This window comes from Sabethes cyaneus, chromosome 2 (assembly GCF_943734655.1).
Source record: "Sabethes cyaneus chromosome 2, idSabCyanKW18_F2, whole genome shotgun sequence".
Taxonomy (NCBI): Eukaryota; Metazoa; Arthropoda; class Insecta; order Diptera; family Culicidae; genus Sabethes; species Sabethes cyaneus.
Window position 1 is genome coordinate 115642506 of NC_071354.1, and position 18777 is coordinate 115661282.

An 18777-nucleotide genomic window follows, 5' to 3' on the forward strand; every position below is an offset into this window, starting at 1 on the left:
CGATTTGACTCGACTATTTTTGATTGGAATGCAATTTTGCTAATGTGTTGCATACCACGCAAGAACGCATTTTCCACTAAACTTGATTTTTTTCGTCAAGAGTAACTTTACAAAAAGGGTCAGTCCCAGTGTATTGGTTAGCATTCACGCCGAGGACCCGGGTTCAAATCTCAACCCCGCAGAAGTCACGAATGACCTTAAAGTGTTAAAGTGACTATAATCAAACAAAAAAACCTTTACAAAAAGGCGTATTTAGAAATGAGACTACGGCCACGTCGCAAAGATGCCGGACGACTGTGTAGTGAAATCAGTTCTCTTCAAGAACCCCACCGGCACCAGGAATAGAGGGGCTCAACGTGCTCGTTGGCTCGACCAGATTGAAGCTGACTTGCGTGTGTCGAAACGCGTAACGAATTGGCGACGAGTAGCCCAGGATCGAGTACAATGGAGAGGAATTCTTGACACGGCAAGAGCCACCCCGGCTCTCGGGTGAATAAGTAAGTAATAAGTTACTACTTTTTTTCAAAATATCATATATTAAAAATTACTTATTTGATCAAAATGGCGTCAAAGGAAAAGTTGTACGAAATCAAGTGTATTTTTAGAAAAAAATTACACAGAAAGAAAAAACTTGTCAAAATCATGATAAAAATTATAAAATGTCACTTATCTCAAAACTATCCCCTCCGATTTGCATATTTTCTTTTAAGGTAGCTTAAATTATGTCCTAAAATCTGGTGAAGAGCTATGGACTTGGATTCGATGGACACGATTTCGGATTTTTTTAAAAAAAAATTTTGAAGTTAGACAAATTTTTCAAAAAAAATCCAAATTTTATTTTTTTTGTAAAACTTAAACAAAATTAAATTCAACGCATAATTTTGAACAAATTTACATAAACTTTTTTTTAAACCCAGCCGTTCTCGAGATAATTGACATTTTATGATTTTTGTCATGGTTTTTTCTTTTCAGATTTTAAATTTGCAATAACCTAAGAACGGCTGGGCCTAAGAAAAAAGTTTATATGACATAATTTGTTCAAAATGGTGCATAAAATTTGATTTTGTTTAAGTTTTACCTAAAACTGCAAAATTTGGATATTTTTGAAATTTCAGATTTAAAAAAAATCCGAAATCGTGTCCATCGATAGCTCTTTACCAGATTTTAGGGCATAATTTAAGCTATCTTTTAAAAAAAATTATGCAAATCGGAGGGGATAGTTTTGAGATAATTGACATTTTATAATTTTTTCATGGTTTTGAAGTTTTTTCTTTCAGTGTTATGTTTTTCGAAAAATACATTTAATTTCCTACAACTTTTCCTTCGATGCCATTTTGATCAAATAAGTAGTTTTCAAGATATGAAGTTTTGAAAAAAAAAATCTCATTTCTAAATACGCCCTTTTGAAAAGTTACTCTTGACGAAAAAATCAAGTTTAGTGGAAAATGAGTTCTTGCGTGATACCTAACACATCAGGAAAATTTCATTCCAATCAAAAATAATCGAGTCAAAAATTGCCTTTTTTCAGCGTTTTGAGCTGGAATTACTCTTTATGGAGTGATATTGTTTCAGGAAATAATCTATGAATAATTTGTACACTTTGATGGGATTTAAGCGGTTATGTATTATGATAAGCAAATATTTTACCGCCTTGCCTTGGATAAACGCCACGCTACGTCGTCGCCTTAAATCTGAAAGAAAGGCTGCCTTGAGGAGGTTTTCAAGGTATAAAACCCAATCTCTGCGAAACCACTATCAGGCTCTCAACAAGCGCTACAAAAAGTTAAGCCGACACTGCTTCCGCAAATACTTAAACAACGTTGAGCGTAGACTGAAGCGTAACCCACAATCGTTCTGGAAATATGTTAGTGCACAACGGAAAGATGACGGTCTTCCATCAGCCATGTTCCTTGGAAGCGACACTGCGACTAAATTGGATACGGTTTGTCAACTGTTCTCGCAGAAATTCTCCAGCGTCTTTGTCGATGAAAGGCCGTCCGAAACAGAAGTATCGACTGCTTTAGTCAGCGTTCCAAATCTCAGCGATTCTCTCACTAAGCTGTCTATTGATGATTCTATGATCAAGCAGGCCGCTTTGAAGTTGAAAAGCTCAACTTCTAGTGGACCGGATGGCGTACCTTCAATATTTTTAAAGAACTGCATTGATGCCTTGGCTGCTCCAATCCGACGTCTATTTAACTCCTGCTCAGGCATATTTCCTTCTGCTTGGAAATCTGCTTACATGTTTCCAGTTCATAAGAAGGGGAACAAACGAAACATAGACAACTAGAGATGTATCTCTGCCTTATGTCCATTATCGAAACTCTTCGAGCTCGTTGTGATCGTACCAATTTCCTCGTTCGTGCAACAATACATCGCTGATGAGCAACACGGATTCATGCCGAAGCGCTCAACGTCTACCAATGAACTAACGCTCACTACGTACGTAACGGATTGCTTTGATGACCGATCCCAGACGGACGTTATCTACACTGACCTCTCTGCCGCCATCGACGAGCTAAATCATCAAATCGCCGTTGCAAAACTGGACAAGCTGGGCATTGGAGGGCCACTGCTTTAGTGGTTTAAATCTGACAAACCGTCCTATCAACGTGTCTATCAATGGCTTCACCTCACCGGCTTTCACCGCTTTTTCTGGAGTCCCACAAGGTAGCCATCTCGGACCGTTGGTCTTTCTTATTTATTTCAACGACGTTAACTTAATGCTCAAAGGTCCTCGGTGTGTGTTCGCCGACGACCTGAAACTCTTTTCGAAAGTTAACGATTCATCGGACACTCTTGCACTCCAGGAGCAACTGTTGATATTCGCTGGATGGTGCAAACACAATCGCTTGGTACTAAACCCCGACAAATGTGAAGTGATAACTTTCTCGAGAAAGCTGAACCCTATAATATTCGATTACCGATTATCAAGCGTACCCTTACGCCGTGTAGATTGCGTCAAGGATCTTGGGGTACTGGTGGACTCTAAATTAACTTTCAAACAACATGTTTCATTCGTTGTCGACAAGGCCTGCAGAAACCTGGGATTCATCATGCATATCGCCAAAAACTTCAACGATATTTATTGTTTTAAATCACTCTTCTGTGCGTTGGTTCGCTCCAACCTCGAGTATTGCGCACCCGTATGGAACCCGTATTACCAAAACGGTGTAGTCGAATAGAGTCGGTGCAGCGAAGGTTTATCCGCTTTGCCCTCCGTAGGTTACCATGGAACCGTTACCGTTCCGGCTACCAAGCTACGAACAGCGCTGCAGATTAATCAACTTGGACACCCTGCAAACACGTCGGGACGTAACTAGAGCCGTCTTCGTATCAGATGTTCTGACATCCCGGATTGACTGTCCTTGGATTCTAGGAAGACTAGTAACTAGGTCTCGCTTAACGCGGAACAATTCCTTCTTGCATATACCGCACCGGAGAACCAACTGCAGTACTTTCGGTACTATAACCGGCTTACAACGGAACTTCAACCGTTTTGTGTCCTACTTCGACTTTGACGTCAGCCGCAACGTATTAAAAGCCCGATTTAGAGCTCTGGCTATTAGTTTTTAAGTAGTCAGTAGGATAGAAAAATCCATTGACTTTTAATTAATAAACAAATAAACAAATATGAAAAATTCGTTGGCTTGGGTTTAAATTTTCATGTTAATGCAACTAACGCATCTTACCCCGTGATCCGTTTTACCCCACCTTACCCTACAGTTACCTAACACACCTTGGTGAATTTATTGTTTCTTCACGAATGCATAATATTTCACTACTGCCATTGGGTGATCCAGATGTTTCTCTCAGAGATATGTTGCTTGGACTACGATATTTCACGTCATTGTAAGATTCATCCGAACTATCGCTGTTTTTATCGAAAAGATACATTAAAAAGCGTTGAAATTTCCATATTTTAAAATATACTTACCTATCTGTATGATACGAATCACCTTCTTCCATAGCTTGTTGCAAATCCGCTATGCGTTGAAGTGCTAATCGAAGATCAGCACGGGCCGAAAAAGCTTCCGCTTCAATAGATTCAAGCTTTTTCTCAAGATCTTTTCGTTTTGATAAAGTTTCTTGTTCCTTATTAGAGGTGATGTGTAGCTGTTCCTGAAGCTCTCGTATGATTTTCTGCGCTTTTTTAAGTGCATCTTGCGCATTCACTTCTTTGTTCCGAGTTTGATTAACCTCTTGTTGCAATTTTTCTAAAGAATCTTTGTGTCGTTGCAACTGTACTTCCGTTCGAGCTCGATTAGCTTGTTCCAACTCTAATCGGGATTCTAACTCTCTGTTACGTAACTCAAGTCGCTTATGTTGTATACTAGATGATGATTCACCAATGATTTCTACGTTTTCGAGTCGACTAGTCAACTCCGCTATTTGGTCTTTAAACTTTTTTTTTTCTGACTCAAGCTCAGATGTTTTAATCTCATAATCTGCCAACTTTGCTTGTTCTGAGCTTAATTGTTTGACAACAGAACTATATTTTTTCATTAACTCTGACAGTTCTTCCTCATTTTCATCAAACTGGCCCTGTAATTCCGCCCGATCTCGCTGAGCTGCCAAAGCTTTTTCTTCAGCATCATATCTTATACGTTGAGCTTCTTCTAACATTAATTGAGTCTCTCTTAATTCTGCTTCTGCGATCTGCCTGCATTTTATAGCAGTAGAACGTGCAGATTCTGCATCTTCTAGTTGGTTCCGCAATTGTCGAATAAGCGCCTTGCTCACAGAATCAGTTCTAGTTCGTTCAAGTTGATTTTGTGCATCACGCAATAAGGCTTTATATTTTCTAACATCACGTTTGAGCTTTTGACTGGCGGCTTCTTCAGTTGCTCTTTCAGCACGTCGTTGTTCCTCAAGATTATCAACGCGTCGCTCTAGTTCATGTTTTTCTCTAAGCAATAGAGTGCGTTCTTCATGTTCTTGTTCCAATTGGCATTCCAGAGCTCTAATTTTTTTATACGTACTCCCACGAATTTCTTCTAATTCGTCGTCTCGCTGTTGGGACTCTTTCCGAGTTTCTTTTCGAATTGTTTCCAGTGACATTTCTAATCGTAACTTAGATTGCTCAAGCAGCTGGAAGGTTTAAGGACAACATTTATAACACGATTTAATTACATTACAAACAGTTCTATTAACACATGTTTAATAACTTGCCTGTATCTGTCCCGCCATTTCGTCCAACTCGTCCTCTTGTTCTTTACAATGGCGATCAAGCTCGAGCTTTTGGCGTTTTAGCTGAGCCATCTCTTCTTCGCTGCCACCACCGAACATTTCTTCCAATTCCTGCTGTAGAGCATTGTATTTTTCTTCTTTCAGTTCAAGCTCAAGACGAACATCCTAGAAAACAAAAAGATTTGTTGATGTAAACTCTGAAAGTTTGTTACAGAAAAATTATAGAAGCATTTCCAGCTCAAAACGTTGGAAAACCCCAATTTAATCCACGTTTTATTTTTTTATTATAGTCACTTTAACAGCGTGGGTCATTCGTGATTTCTGCGGAGTTGGGATGTGACCCTGGGTCCACGGCGTGAGAGGCGTGAATGCCAACCACTACACCGGGACTGACCTCAATCCATCTGTTGGTAAAAGGAAACTTTGTTATACCATTTTATTTGTTATTTGAGATGGAATTGAGATAGTCTTCGAACATAATTTAACTATGTAAAAGTATTAGTTTTCATCAATAGGCTTACTTACTTACTTACTTATTCAGCCGAGAGCCGGGGTGGCTCTTGCCGTATCAAGAATTCCTCTCCATTGTATTCGGTCCTGGGCTACTCGTCGCCAATTCGTTGCGCGTCACGACACTTGTAAGTCTGCTTCAACGTGGTCGAGCCATCTAGCACATTGAGCCCCTCTATTCCTGGTGCCGATGAGTTCTTGAAGAAAACGGATTTCACTACATATTCGTCCGGCCTCCTTGCGACGTAGCCGGCCCACCATGGTATTTCAACTTTCGCCAGGTGTATGATGGGAATCTCTCCAAGCAGTGCCTGTAGCTCGTGATTCATACGTCTCCGCCACCGCTTTTCGTTTGTACTCCGCCAAAAATAGTCCGCAACACCTTTTGTTCAAAAACGACAAGTGCACGTATGTCTTCCATAAGTAATGTTGCTGTCTCAAGCAGGGTTACCAGGTGAATTTTTGAAAGGTCTTCACGAATCGAGAAAAAATGTCTTCATTTGTCTTCTACCGGGTTTCCAGAATCTCCCGCTCATTTAAATTGTATGGTAAAGACATGTTTTCAAGTGTCTTCAAGTGAAGAGACACTTCTGGCATCTCTGGTCTCAAGTCCGTAGAGGACTACCGGTCTGATTAGCGTTTTGTACATCGTCAGCTTTGTGCGGCGGCGTATACTCCTTGATCGAAACGTCTTGCGAAGGGAAAAGAAGGCTCGATTTCCAGCTTGAATGCGTCGTTGGATCTCCTTACTCGTATTATTGTCGGCGGTGACCAGAGATCGCAAATATAAGAATACATCAACCACTACCAGTTCATCGCCGTCAATAGTCACTGTCTGTGGGAGGTAAACGCTACTTTCTCGGGAGCCTCTTCCTACCATATATTTGGTTTTCAACGCATTAATTTGTAACCCTATCCCCCTAGCCTCCGTTTTTAGTCTGGCGTAGATTGCCTCCGCCGTCCCACGGTTTCTAGTAATGATGTCGAAGTCGTCTGCAAAGGCTAGGAGTTGGCTACTTTTGCTGAAGATCGTTCCTCTCGTTTCGATGCCCGCACGCCGGATCACACCTTCAATAGCGATATTGAATAACATACAGGACAATACATCCCCTTGCCGTAACCCTCTGCGCGATTCGAAAGGACTTGAGAGTGTCCCCGAAACGAGCACGTAGCACATCATTCGTACCACAGCAGCTTTGATCAGCCGCGTCAGTTTGTCCAGAAAACCGTACTCGTGCAGTATTTTCCATAGCTGTTCGCGTTCAACGGTATCGTATGCTGCTCTGAAATCCGCGAAAATATGATGCGTGGGCACGTTGTACTCTCGATATTTCTGAAGAATTTGTCGGAGAGTAAAAATTTGATCCGTAGTAGCACGGGTCCCAATAAAGCCCGCCTGATACTGCCCTACGAATTCTCTTGCTATTGGGGATGGACGACGCAACAAAATCTGGGAGAGCACCTTGTAGGCGGCGTTGACCAGCGTAATGCCGCGGTAGTTACAGCAGTCTAGCCGGTCGCCCTTTTGAAGTAGGACTAATTCTTTGATTTCTATATTGGGGTGCACTTTAGAAAAACGAAAAGGGAACATATAACGAAAAGTGGTTATAGTTTGCACACTTATAACTCAGTCATCCGTCAATAGATTCTAGAGATATTGGTATCAATCGATTCGAAATTTAAAAAAAATCCATGACAACACAGTAGATTACATGTTTCCCTAACAGACGTTTAATAATTGAGAAAATATGAGTCGAATATTTAATATTTCATTATTTTCATTTTTTTGCCTTCCCACGTCAGTGCTTCCCTAGCACGGATGACAGAAATATATACGAGATGAGCTATGGGTTAATCTTCCTTATGATTGTATTTAACTTATGCCCTATACAATCCGAACGAAAATTATTGGGCTTCACCTGTTGCTGCTTCTCCGGATAAGGCAACGAACACCAAACGAGACGCCAACAAACCGAAGAATCCATCGACTCATCCGCCAGCGAACGATATGTGGCTGCTATGCTTTTTATTGCGCATCGTCAGATCGTCACGTCATTCGATCAGCGGCTTTCGTTGGCGTTGGCGACACATCACATATCGGCAAGCAGCCGGGACCCACCAATTATTGCAGTTCCTGTAAATTCTGGTTTTACTAATGTTACTTAAGCTTAAAGTACTCCACTAACTATTTTTGTTATACAAAAGATTAGTGAGAAAATAAAATACTGCCAAGAAAATGACAGTGTACCAAATTTATGCATGCACTAATGTTTGGAAGGTTGACATCGGACAGGCAGCTTTCGTGTCACATCCGTGGCATAATTTTAAAGGTTGTATTTGAAACATTGTTTGCCTTTGCCTCGATCAGTCGGTCACCGGCTTTCGTTGGCGGCACATCGGCAAGCAGCTAGGTTGCGACTCATAACATCATAAACATAAAAGTCTATCTTGATTACAGATCCTACCAGTAGCGTTTGTCCGATAAACAGTATTCCCACCATTAATCCACATACCAATAACCTATCTGATGGGCGAAAGTAGACAATGGACACCACGAGTCAGAAATTTGAGAATTCGAGATTAACAAACGGACCTTTTCAGGTCCACAATTTAAATTAGCTGAAGAGTTGAAATTATGAATTTCTTACATGTAAGAACACAATCCTTTACCTTTCGTTACTCGCGCCAACTCCGATTTATAGGCATGCTAAAGCGTAACAGAATTCACTCGAATACTAATGCCATGGTGGGGGGCTCCGTAGTCACAAGGTTATCGAGTCTGCTTTGACAAGCGAATGGCCGTGGGTTCGAATCTTAGTAGAATCAAGCCATTCGATGTCAAGTGACTTTAGCATGGGTTTATTCTAAGGCTCCTCCATTTACGCCTCTGACGCCTCTTGATAGTGCAAATGTCCCTCCTACAGTTTAGTGTACTGGTCAGAGGTACGAATGAGTCCTCGCCAGGGACGGCTATAATATGGGATAGTACTGGCAGCGAGGAATATGTGGGTAAAGTAGATCAAGCTTTGAAGGAAGGGTAAACCCCAATACGCACAAGCACGCATAAAATTTAATAAGCATATCGCTCATTTAATAGCGATTATAGCTAAAAGAAATGCAGTGCAGGTCATACAGCATACCCCCGGGCGATACCACAATAGATCAACGATACTGGTCGCAGTGATGAGTCCACACATGGAAAAAATGCCACTTGGTGAAAAACTTATGGAACTTTTTCCACCATTTGGAAGATCTTTGTCTGCGGATCAACTTTACTAAAAGCAGTAATTTTATTTATTGCTGGATTCCCGAGATATACCGAGATAAAGTCAACGGTTCACAGGCGTTGTACAAAATACAATAGCGCGAGTAAACCTTCCGTTACTGCGCAACTAGGGAATCTATTATATGAAATTCGTACAGAAATCACCGGCTTTGACATTGGAAGACGAATTGCTCTACATTCGTAGTCCTACGTCAAGCCTGCACCCATGCCACTAGGCATGGACCCTTGTTTTTCTGTTTGTAGATGAGACAGACTACGCCTTCCATCTACTCCTCCGGTAGTTTGTCTTCTTCCCAAATCCTTGGAATCAGCCAGTGAAATGCCGTTGCTAGCGGTTCTTGGCCATTTTTGTAGAGTTCTGCCGGGAGTCGGTCCTTTCTGGCGACTCTATTATTCTTCAGCAGACCGATTTCTCGTCGGATCTCTTCGAGATCGAGAGCCGGTACGCTGTTGTCGTTTGTAGGTACTCCGATGTTAACTTCCATTGCGTCTCCTGCTGTTATATCGCCGTTGAAATGCTTATCAAAGAACTGCTTCCACCTGTCGACCACCTCGCGCTCGTTTGTGATTAAATCTCCTTCCTCGTCCCTACACATTTCAGGTTTTGGTGTGTGAGTCTTGCTAGTTTGGTTCACCTTCTCGTAAAACTTGCGGGTGTCATTAGCCTGGAATAGTTGTTCAAGCTCCTCACGATCTCTGTTCTCCTTCTGGCGCTTTTTCTTCTTCAGGACCGTGGTTAACTCATTCCTCGCTCGTCGATACTTGGCCAATTTCTCTCTCGTGGATATTCTCAGATAGTTTTCCCAAGCACTTTATTTCCTCTTTATCGCTTCTTGGCATTCCTCGTCAAACCAATCATTTCGCGCACTCGAGGTTTCCACACCTAGCACCGCGGTTGCGGCCTCGTTGACGGCCGAGCGTATCCTACTCCATCCGTTTTCGAGGGTCGAAGCATCTAGCTCTTCAGAGGAAGGCAGAGCTTCATCCAGTACGCGCGCGTAGTTTTCGGCAGTTCGCGGGTTGCCTAGTTGCCAAATGTTTAGTCGAGGAGGGCGACCTCGCGACAAAGCGAGGTATAAACCGTCGATAGTTTTGAGCGCACATGTACTGCTACTAGTTGTGGTCTGAGTCAATATCCGCACTCCGTAGGGAGCGTACGTTGGTGATGTTCGAAAAAAAACCGACCCTCGATGAGAATATGGTCGATTTGGTCCGAGGTTCGTTGGTCAGGTGATCTCCAGGTGGCCTTGTGGATATCTTTGTGGGGAAAGAAGGTGCTTTTGATCACCAAGACTCGGGAAGCCGCAAAGTTGATGCATCGCTGGACGTTATCGTTCGTGTCGGTGCAGGCTATAGGGCCCGATCAACGGTCTATACATTGCTTCCCTGCCGATTTGGGCGTCCATATCCCCGATGACGATCTTGATATCCCGTGGTGAGCAGCTGTCGTACGTTGCCTCCAGCTGCGCTCAGAGCCCTTCTTCGGGTCTGCCTTCGTGTGGACAATGCGCATTTATGATGGTGTAGTTGAAGAAACGGCCTTTTATCCTCAACACTCACATCCTCTCGCTGATTGCTTTCCAGTCCATTACGCGATCCTGCACTTTTCCCAATACTACGCCCATTCCCTGCTCGTTGGTCGCTCCACCACTCTGAAAAAATCGGGTTTTCGGGGTTCTAGCTGATCGAGCAGCACCCTATCGCCACCAACGAAATTTAGCGATCTGCAGTTCCAGGTACCAAGTCTCCATTCCATGTCCTGATTTCGTCGCCTTGGTCCATGCCGAATATTCCGAGAAGATATTTCTTGACTCTTGTTAGTTTTTTTAGGTTTAGACAGGTAGCCGTACTAGGGCTTACGCTACCGAGTCTCGTGATGGGGCTGCCATCTTGCATTGTCGAGACACACTGTGCCTCCTTCCCTGTTGGTATACGACCTTAGTTTCCACCGGGGTTGGTTACTCGATCTCCGCTAAGGTTTCTCGTATTCCGGCTGGTACCACGTGGAGGTAGGGGTAAGCAAAACCTATCAGCATCTTTGGCTCGAGCAGCACGTTCCTCACAATCATGTGGAAGATTTGTGCCTTGCTACATTCCGTTATCGAAACTTGACCTTCTGTTTGTATACGACAGACTTCGCAGCCAGCTGTTAGAGTGGAGGACAATTACAGGGACAGTTGCTACGATCCTTTTGACTCTAACAACCAAAGGTAGGGGTAGGGGTTGCTAGATAAGAGGCTAGGGATCACAATGGGGTCTGTTTTACGCATTAGCCAACCATTTACCAACATCAATAGGCATGTGTATTTAATCTATACCTATAAAAATTTTTTGACGTAGGACTACGTCTTACGGCAAGTTTTGAGATAGGGTGTCATTCCAAAAAATCGAAAAATGCGAGCGTCACGAAAAATGAAAGGTTTTGAGCGCTAATAGCTCAACGGTTTTCCAATAGATTTTCAATATTCTTACACCAATCGATCGGAAAATCTTCTAAGAATTGACCAAAATGAAGAAAAGTATCAATTCTTGATGTTGAACTATTGAAAAATAATAAACCTATGTTTTACCAGAATTCTCGCTTCGTGATTGGTTGGAAGATTCTTTGCATTGATCTAAACCTATACAAATTTGATATCTGTGCTTGGGAAGTAAGCCAAAACAAGTGACCATGTTTCCTCATTTCAACAAGATTTCTTAACACCGCGGTTAAACCTAGACCATTTTGATGTCCTTGCATGAGAAGTACGCCAGAAAGAGTGACAAAGCCTCCTCGTGCCAACAGATTTCTTACGAACGCGATTAAACCTAGTCCAATTTGATGTCTGTGTTAGGGAAGTGTGCCAGAAAAAACGACACAAGTTCGTTGTCCCAACAGATCGCAAAATATTTACTGCGACACGATTTAACCTCGGCGAATTTGATATCTGTGTTGGAAAAATGTGCTACAGCTGTAGTGTTCGGTTATAATAGGACTCTGTATGAATACGCATGCTTGCCGTTTCATTAGAAGTATAGTGAAAAGATGTGCTGTTGATAAAATAAGATTGAATTGGTAAAATCTCTTCAACGATGGGTAATAAAAACAATCTTTAATTTCAGTAAGGTAGCAGGAAAGCAATAGTTTGTGTTCTTGATTTTGTTAAATTGTTTTCAAATGCACAATCTTTTGAGAATTCAACGTATGCAATGTTACTACTTTGATAAATGTTACATATAACGCATGCAGCATGTATATATGTTGCATATAGCATGTATACATGAAGAATCGAATGATTACAAGCATGAATACATGTTACTATCACTACAAAGAGACTTACGTAGTCCTGCGTCACCTATATATGCGGTCGTGTCTTGTACACAACCCCTCTGATTTTTTCGCCAAGTGGCAGTCACACCGGACGCACGCGTTTTCGAATCGCTGCTGCGCGCGCTCTTCATAATTTTAAATTTTTATTTTACCGCTTAAACCGTCGCGTAAGCGTTTTTAACAATAACATAGTGAATAATTTTGTGTTTTAATCGCGCGTTTTTATCATCAATCATGCCGTGCGGAGTTAAATCGTGTGGTATCAGTGACGACCGCTTCCTATGGAAGTGCGAATATTGTAACAAACAATATCATGCAGCATGCATCGGAGTGCAGCGGCAGCGTGAGCATTTTATCACGGCTTTCATGGTGCCTATGTGCGCCGATTGCCAGGAAATACTACGGAAGGAAGCCGACGTGAGGAAGCTGCTTCATCAACAGGAGCAGCTCATAGAGGCCATTACCTCACAGACCGACGCTAACCATCGTGTTGCTGCTGACTTAAAGAAATTCTGCCTGGTATCGGAACTTTTCGATAGCATCGAACACCTGCTCAGCGACGTTAAAGTAACATTGGCAGCAATAAACACAAATAACAACAAAATGTGCAACGCGGTCAGTCAGCACATTCAGTCGTGTGACTCACAAGCGCACACGACCATAACTGGCATCAACGAAGCAAACTCAATGATGTCACAAAAAATAAAAAAATATTTGGACGAACGGCTATCAAGCCTGACAACCGACATGGCTCTATCGATGGAAAGAGCCGACACATCATTACCTCAATATAATTGCGAGTCAACCCTTCGCGAAATTCTGGACGAGGTAAAATTGGTCTCAACAGCTGTGTCTGCTGTTGAAACGAATGCAACAGCTGTTTCGCCGCCACAGAAGACATTACAGGAAGAATTAGCAGAAGCTTCATCAGCAAATAATGAAAATCTACAACCTAAGACTGACCATTCATCTCCAGGATGGCGATTTTTGGGCAATAAATGGCGCTGGATGCAGAACTGGTCGATGTATGACGCCAAACAACGGACTCGTAGGCTTCAGGAAAGAGCTGCGGAAAAAGCCAGACGTAGCAGAAAACGCAGTAAACAACAGCGCATCAAAACTAAGAACAATATAAATGGCAATCATAGAATCGATAAACAAACCCGTACGAATGCTTCGGACAAACAGCTACTGGCCACAGTGAAAGTACAATTTGCTGGTCCACCATCAACTACGGACCACCCAATTGCAGGACTTTCAGTGCCAAAGTTTATTGACTTTCAAAAGGGTGAAATTCTAAACCCCTACCACACGGGCCACCAGACAAAACACAATAGAATTGAATCACCACCAGCGGGAAATAGCACTGCGTCAACACCGTCAACGTCATCATCGCACTCAACATCTACCTGGACACCCGACCCGATGCGTCCACCTATCGTCAGCTTAACGCAACAATCAGCTGGCGGAGACGGACGTTTCCTGAAAGCGCGACTGCGAGATCCGAAAATTATGTATCTCATTCGTCTTTACCTGGCATACATGCACGACAAGGAACCGACGTTCTGCTACGAAGGTATGACGAACACGAGCATACAAATGAATTTGGCTTCAGAAGGACTACCGGTCTCTGCGCAGGACCTGCAGAAAATCTTTTTCGAGGTACATGAGGAATTTGGTGTACCGAAACAGGCAGCATCTGACGACTTGGAAGGTTATCGACGGCATCTCAACAATCAGAGAATCCAGTACCTGCAACGTGCGAGGGAAAGCGCCGATAAATTTAGCCATCCGGTCCGAAGCACCAACCAGAATTTTCGGAAGTAACGACTCCTTTCGATGAGAAAGAGGTAACTAATTTAAGTATTTCTTCAACCGACCCTCTTCCGTCAACTTCTTCACTAAAACAGAATGTGACTGAAATTTTGATTTATTGTCAAAATTTCAATCGCATGAAAAGTCCAGCTAAAATGAAGGAAATTTATAAAAATTTACATAGCTCATCCTTTTCTGTTATTCTGGCAACTGAGACAAGCTGGAATGAAAGCGTAAAAAGTGAAGAAATTTTTGGAAGTGCCTTTAACGTATTCAGAGACGACAGAAATTTTCTTGAGTCTCAAAAAAAGTCGGGTGGCGGAGTCCTCATAGCTTTGTCGTCTAATTTCAATTCCGAAATTATAACGACAACAAAATTTAAAGAATTCGAGCATGTCTGGGTAAAATCACATTTAGCAGGAGAAACACATGTATTCGCCTCGGTGTATTTTCCTCCAGACCAAGCTCATAAAACAACTTACGAAGCATTTTCCAAATTGCCGAACACATTCTATCACAACTGCCTCCCGAGGTTAAAGTTCACATTTATGGAGACTTCAATCAACGCCATGCTGACTTCATTCCAGACTCTGAAAATGAATGCATCTTACTCCCAATCGTTGGGGAGAATGAAACACTGCAGTTTATTTTCGACAAAACTGCCAATTTGGGGCTGAACCAAATTAACCATATTAAAAACCAACAAAATTGCTATCTAGATTTTTTGCTTACGAACATTTATGAAGACTTCTGTGTGACTGAATCATTAAATCCACTATGGAAAAATGAGGCGTTTCACACAGCAATTGAATATTCTTTATTTATACACAAATACCATAGACCCAACGATTGCGAGTTCGAAGAAGTTTTTGAATACGAAAAGGCAAACTATGAAAACATTAGACGTAGATTAAACTGTGTTAATTGGCAACTTATTCTCAAGAATGAAGAAAATGTCGAAGTTGCTGTAGACACATTCTATAAAATTTTATTAGAAGTAATGATACAGAACATACCGTTAAAGAAAAGAAGACGTCACAAAAATACAAAAAGTCCAGTCTGGTATAACAGTAAGATTAAGAACTTGAAAAATCGCAAACAAAAGGCACATAAAAATTATAAAAAACATGCCAGTACTGAAAATTTAGCAAGATATTTGGACGTATGCAACCAGCTAAATTTTGCAATCAGCAATGCGTTTGAAGAGTACAATTCAAAAATTGAACTTGAAATAAAGTCCAGTCCTAAAAACTTCTTTAATTACGTGAAAACTAAACTAAAATCTGACAATTTTCCATCCATAATGCATCTTGATGAAAATGTTGGGGATAGCTCGGAAAATATTTGTAAGCTTTTTGCAAAATTTTTTCAAGAAATCTATACAACATTTTCTGAAGAAGATCGCGACCGCGACTATTTTGCATTTTTTCCGGATTCTTCAATGGATATTGGCGTTAACCAACTTCAGGCTCAGGATATTTTGCAGGCTTTGAAAAATGTGGATGCCTCAAAAGGTCCTGGGCCTGACGGAATCCCTCCAGTATTCATAAAAAATCTTGCAATAGAGTTCACTGCTCCTCTGTTTTGGCTTTTTAACTTATCACTAAAATCCGGAATCTTTCCAAAAATATGGAAAAGCTCATTTCTGGTGCCTATCTTTAAATCAGGCCGGAAATCTGACGTACGTAATTATCGTGGTATTGCTATTATCTCTTGCATTCCAAAACTTTTTGAAGCTATTATCAATGAAAAACTATTCCTTCAAATTAAAAACAGAATTACAGAAATGCAACACGGTTTCTTCAAAGGACGTTCGACTACGACAAATTTACTGGAATTCATAGACCACTCACTGAATGCAATGGATAATGGAAACCATGTAGAAGCACTCTATACGGACTTTAGCAAGGCATTTGATCGCATTGACATACCAATGCTGCTTTTCAAATTGCAAAAAATTGGAATTGAGCCAGGGCTCCTGAAATGGCTTGAATCGTATTTAACTAATCGCCAACAAATAATTAAATTTAACGGAAAGACCTCGAATCCAATTCAAGTCACTTCTGGTGTTCCTCAAGGCTCTCATTTGGGACCTCTTCTTTTTATCTTGTATGTAAACGACATTTCCTTCATTCTCAAGGAACTTAAAGTGCTAATATATGCCGACGATATGAAGCTCTTTTTGGAAATAAGAAATGAAGAAGACATCAATGTATTCCAGAACGAAATACACATATTCTACATATGGTGTAAAAAAAGCTTATTAGAACTTAATGTAAAAAAGTGCAACCTTATATCATTTAGCAGAAAAAGAATTACACCGGAAATATCAATCATATTAGGAAATCAAATAGTAGAAAAATGTGAAAAAGTTAGGGATTTAGGAATTATCTTCGACTCCAAATTAACTTTCATAGACCATTATAACACAATAATACACAGAGCAAACAACATGCTAGGTTTTATTAAACGCTTTAGCTATAATTTTTCAGATCCATACACCATCAAAACACTATATATTGCTTATGTGAGGTCAATACTGGAATACTGCAGCATTGCATGGTCTCCTTTTTCAATCACGCACGAAGGAAGAATAGAATCAGTACAAAAACAATTTCTCTTATATGCTCTTCGTAAATTAGGTTGGACAGCATTTCCTCTTCCATCATACGAAGCACGCTGCATGCTTATAAATATACAATCATTAAAAGAGCGTCGTATTTATGCAATGGTCTCATTTGTAAACGATATCGTTTCGCACCGTATTGACTCAGCAACACTTTTATCAAAACTGAACTTTTATACACCTACCCGGCAACTTCGTAATCGAAATTTATTTGCCATAAGCCATTATCGTACTAATTATGCAAAATTCGGTCCACTAAATCGTATGATGGCAGCGTACAATCAATACTGCGAAACCATTGACTTTACAATGTCTCGGCATAGACTTAAACATCACTTTAATTCAATACGTAATCATAACGCGTAGATAACGAAACAAAGGAATAAGAACACTTTTTAATCACCATCTAATTATAAGACTTCTATATAAGAAACTGTATATGCATTATACTAGTCTACATCGGTTGACGAAATAAATAAATAAATAAATAAATAAAAATAAATAAATAAAAATGGATTTCTGTCTGTCTGTCCGTCGGTATGTTCCTTATAGAATCGAAAACTACTGAACCGATCGGCGTGAAAATTTGGATGTAGGGGTTTTTGGAGCCAGGGAAGGTTCTTAGGATGGTTAGAGACCCCTCCCCCCAATAAGAGGGGGGGGGGGCTTCCATACAAATGAAACACAAATTTCCTCATAACTCCAGAGCAAATCAAGCAAGGCACCCGTAGAGATCACCTCTAACTAGGTTGATTTATTTTCCTAGATCTACTGACCTCTTTTACTTTCCTTCAGTTGGGTCACCCCTGCGAAATAGTATTTTCCACGAAAAGATTTTCCGTGAAATGGTACATCCCATGTAAGGTTTTTCGCGAAATGGTATTCTGCGAAACTCTATATTCCGTGCTATGGTCAACCAAGAATTGGTGTTCCGCAAAATGGTGTTCGGTGAAATGGTTTGTAATGATGGCGAATATCTAAATGCTATCCGCTTTATTTTATCAGACTAAGCAATGGGGAGAGTTGTTTTCTACTTTACTGTGAGGAAAATTTGTATATTAAAAGCTCATGGGTGAGCTCCTCAGAAACTTGCAAAACTCGAGATTGTGACTAAGGTCATCCGAGATTCACGATTTATGTACAACACAGTTTGATTTGTGGCAATAAGAAGTTTGTCGTGTCAGCTAGTCTATACCCAAGTAACACACAAAACAAGTTAGAAAACAATCTTCATGGAAAGTAGTCGTTTAAGAGTACTATTAACGTAGTTTGAAAACATGTGTCGTTATTATTAAGGTTTTGAGTTGTTTTGTGATAACATGAATTTATTTGGCAGCTCATTTCAAATGAATAATGTTTGTTTTTGTCAACATGTCAACACGAAGTTTTTATTATGTCTCCATAACTAAATTTAAACTACTAGAACAAGTTGTAGCTTATGCTATAATAACGTTTTAAAATGGTATGAACAAACCTGATACATAATTCTTTCAATTGTTGTTTCATTAGACTTCAATTCTTCACGCTTTTCTGGTAATAGAGAAGTTCTGATGTATGTAATGTTATACTACTCTATAACAAGCTGTGTTGCTTGGGTACCGATAAAAATGGACTTGTCTGTCGGGATGTTCCTTATAGAATCAAAAACTACTAAACCAATCGGCGTGAAAATTTGCATGTAAAGGTTTTTGGGGACGGGGAAGGTTCTTATGATAGTTAGGACCCCTCTCCCCCTAAGAGGGGGAGGAGCTCCCATACAAATGAAAAACAAATTTCTGCATAACTAGAGAACTAATCAAGCAAATGGAACCAAATTTGGCATGTGGGAGGTTTTGGAGGCAGGAATTTTTTGACGTAGGACTACGTCTTTGTTTACTATACTGCGACTGGGAAGCACGTTGTGAAAACGAAAATAGAAGAGTAACGTTTGAATGAAAGATTTCAAATGCTAATAACTAGGGGAGTGTCGTCGTGGTTGGGCCACGTTTTGGAATTCGCGCATAACTTTCGTTTCAAAAGGACTTTTGGCAATCTAAATAC

The 18777-nt window shown here is 40.8% G+C and overlaps 1 protein-coding gene across 1 annotated transcript in view; it reads right to left on the bottom strand.

Annotated features, from left to right (window-relative positions):
• The window catches only part of LOC128733514 (unconventional myosin-XVIIIa), a 657582-nt gene that overhangs the window by 86202 nt on the left and 552603 nt on the right, over positions 1-18777 (bottom strand). The window contains exons 15-17 of the mRNA XM_053827159.1: positions 5173-5355; positions 3938-5091; positions 3740-3874 (exon numbers count right to left, since the gene is read on the bottom strand). Of these exons, the coding sequence (XP_053683134.1) occupies positions 3740-3874; positions 3938-5091; positions 5173-5355 (1472 nt within the window). The remainder of the gene's footprint in view (positions 1-3739; positions 3875-3937; positions 5092-5172; positions 5356-18777) is intronic.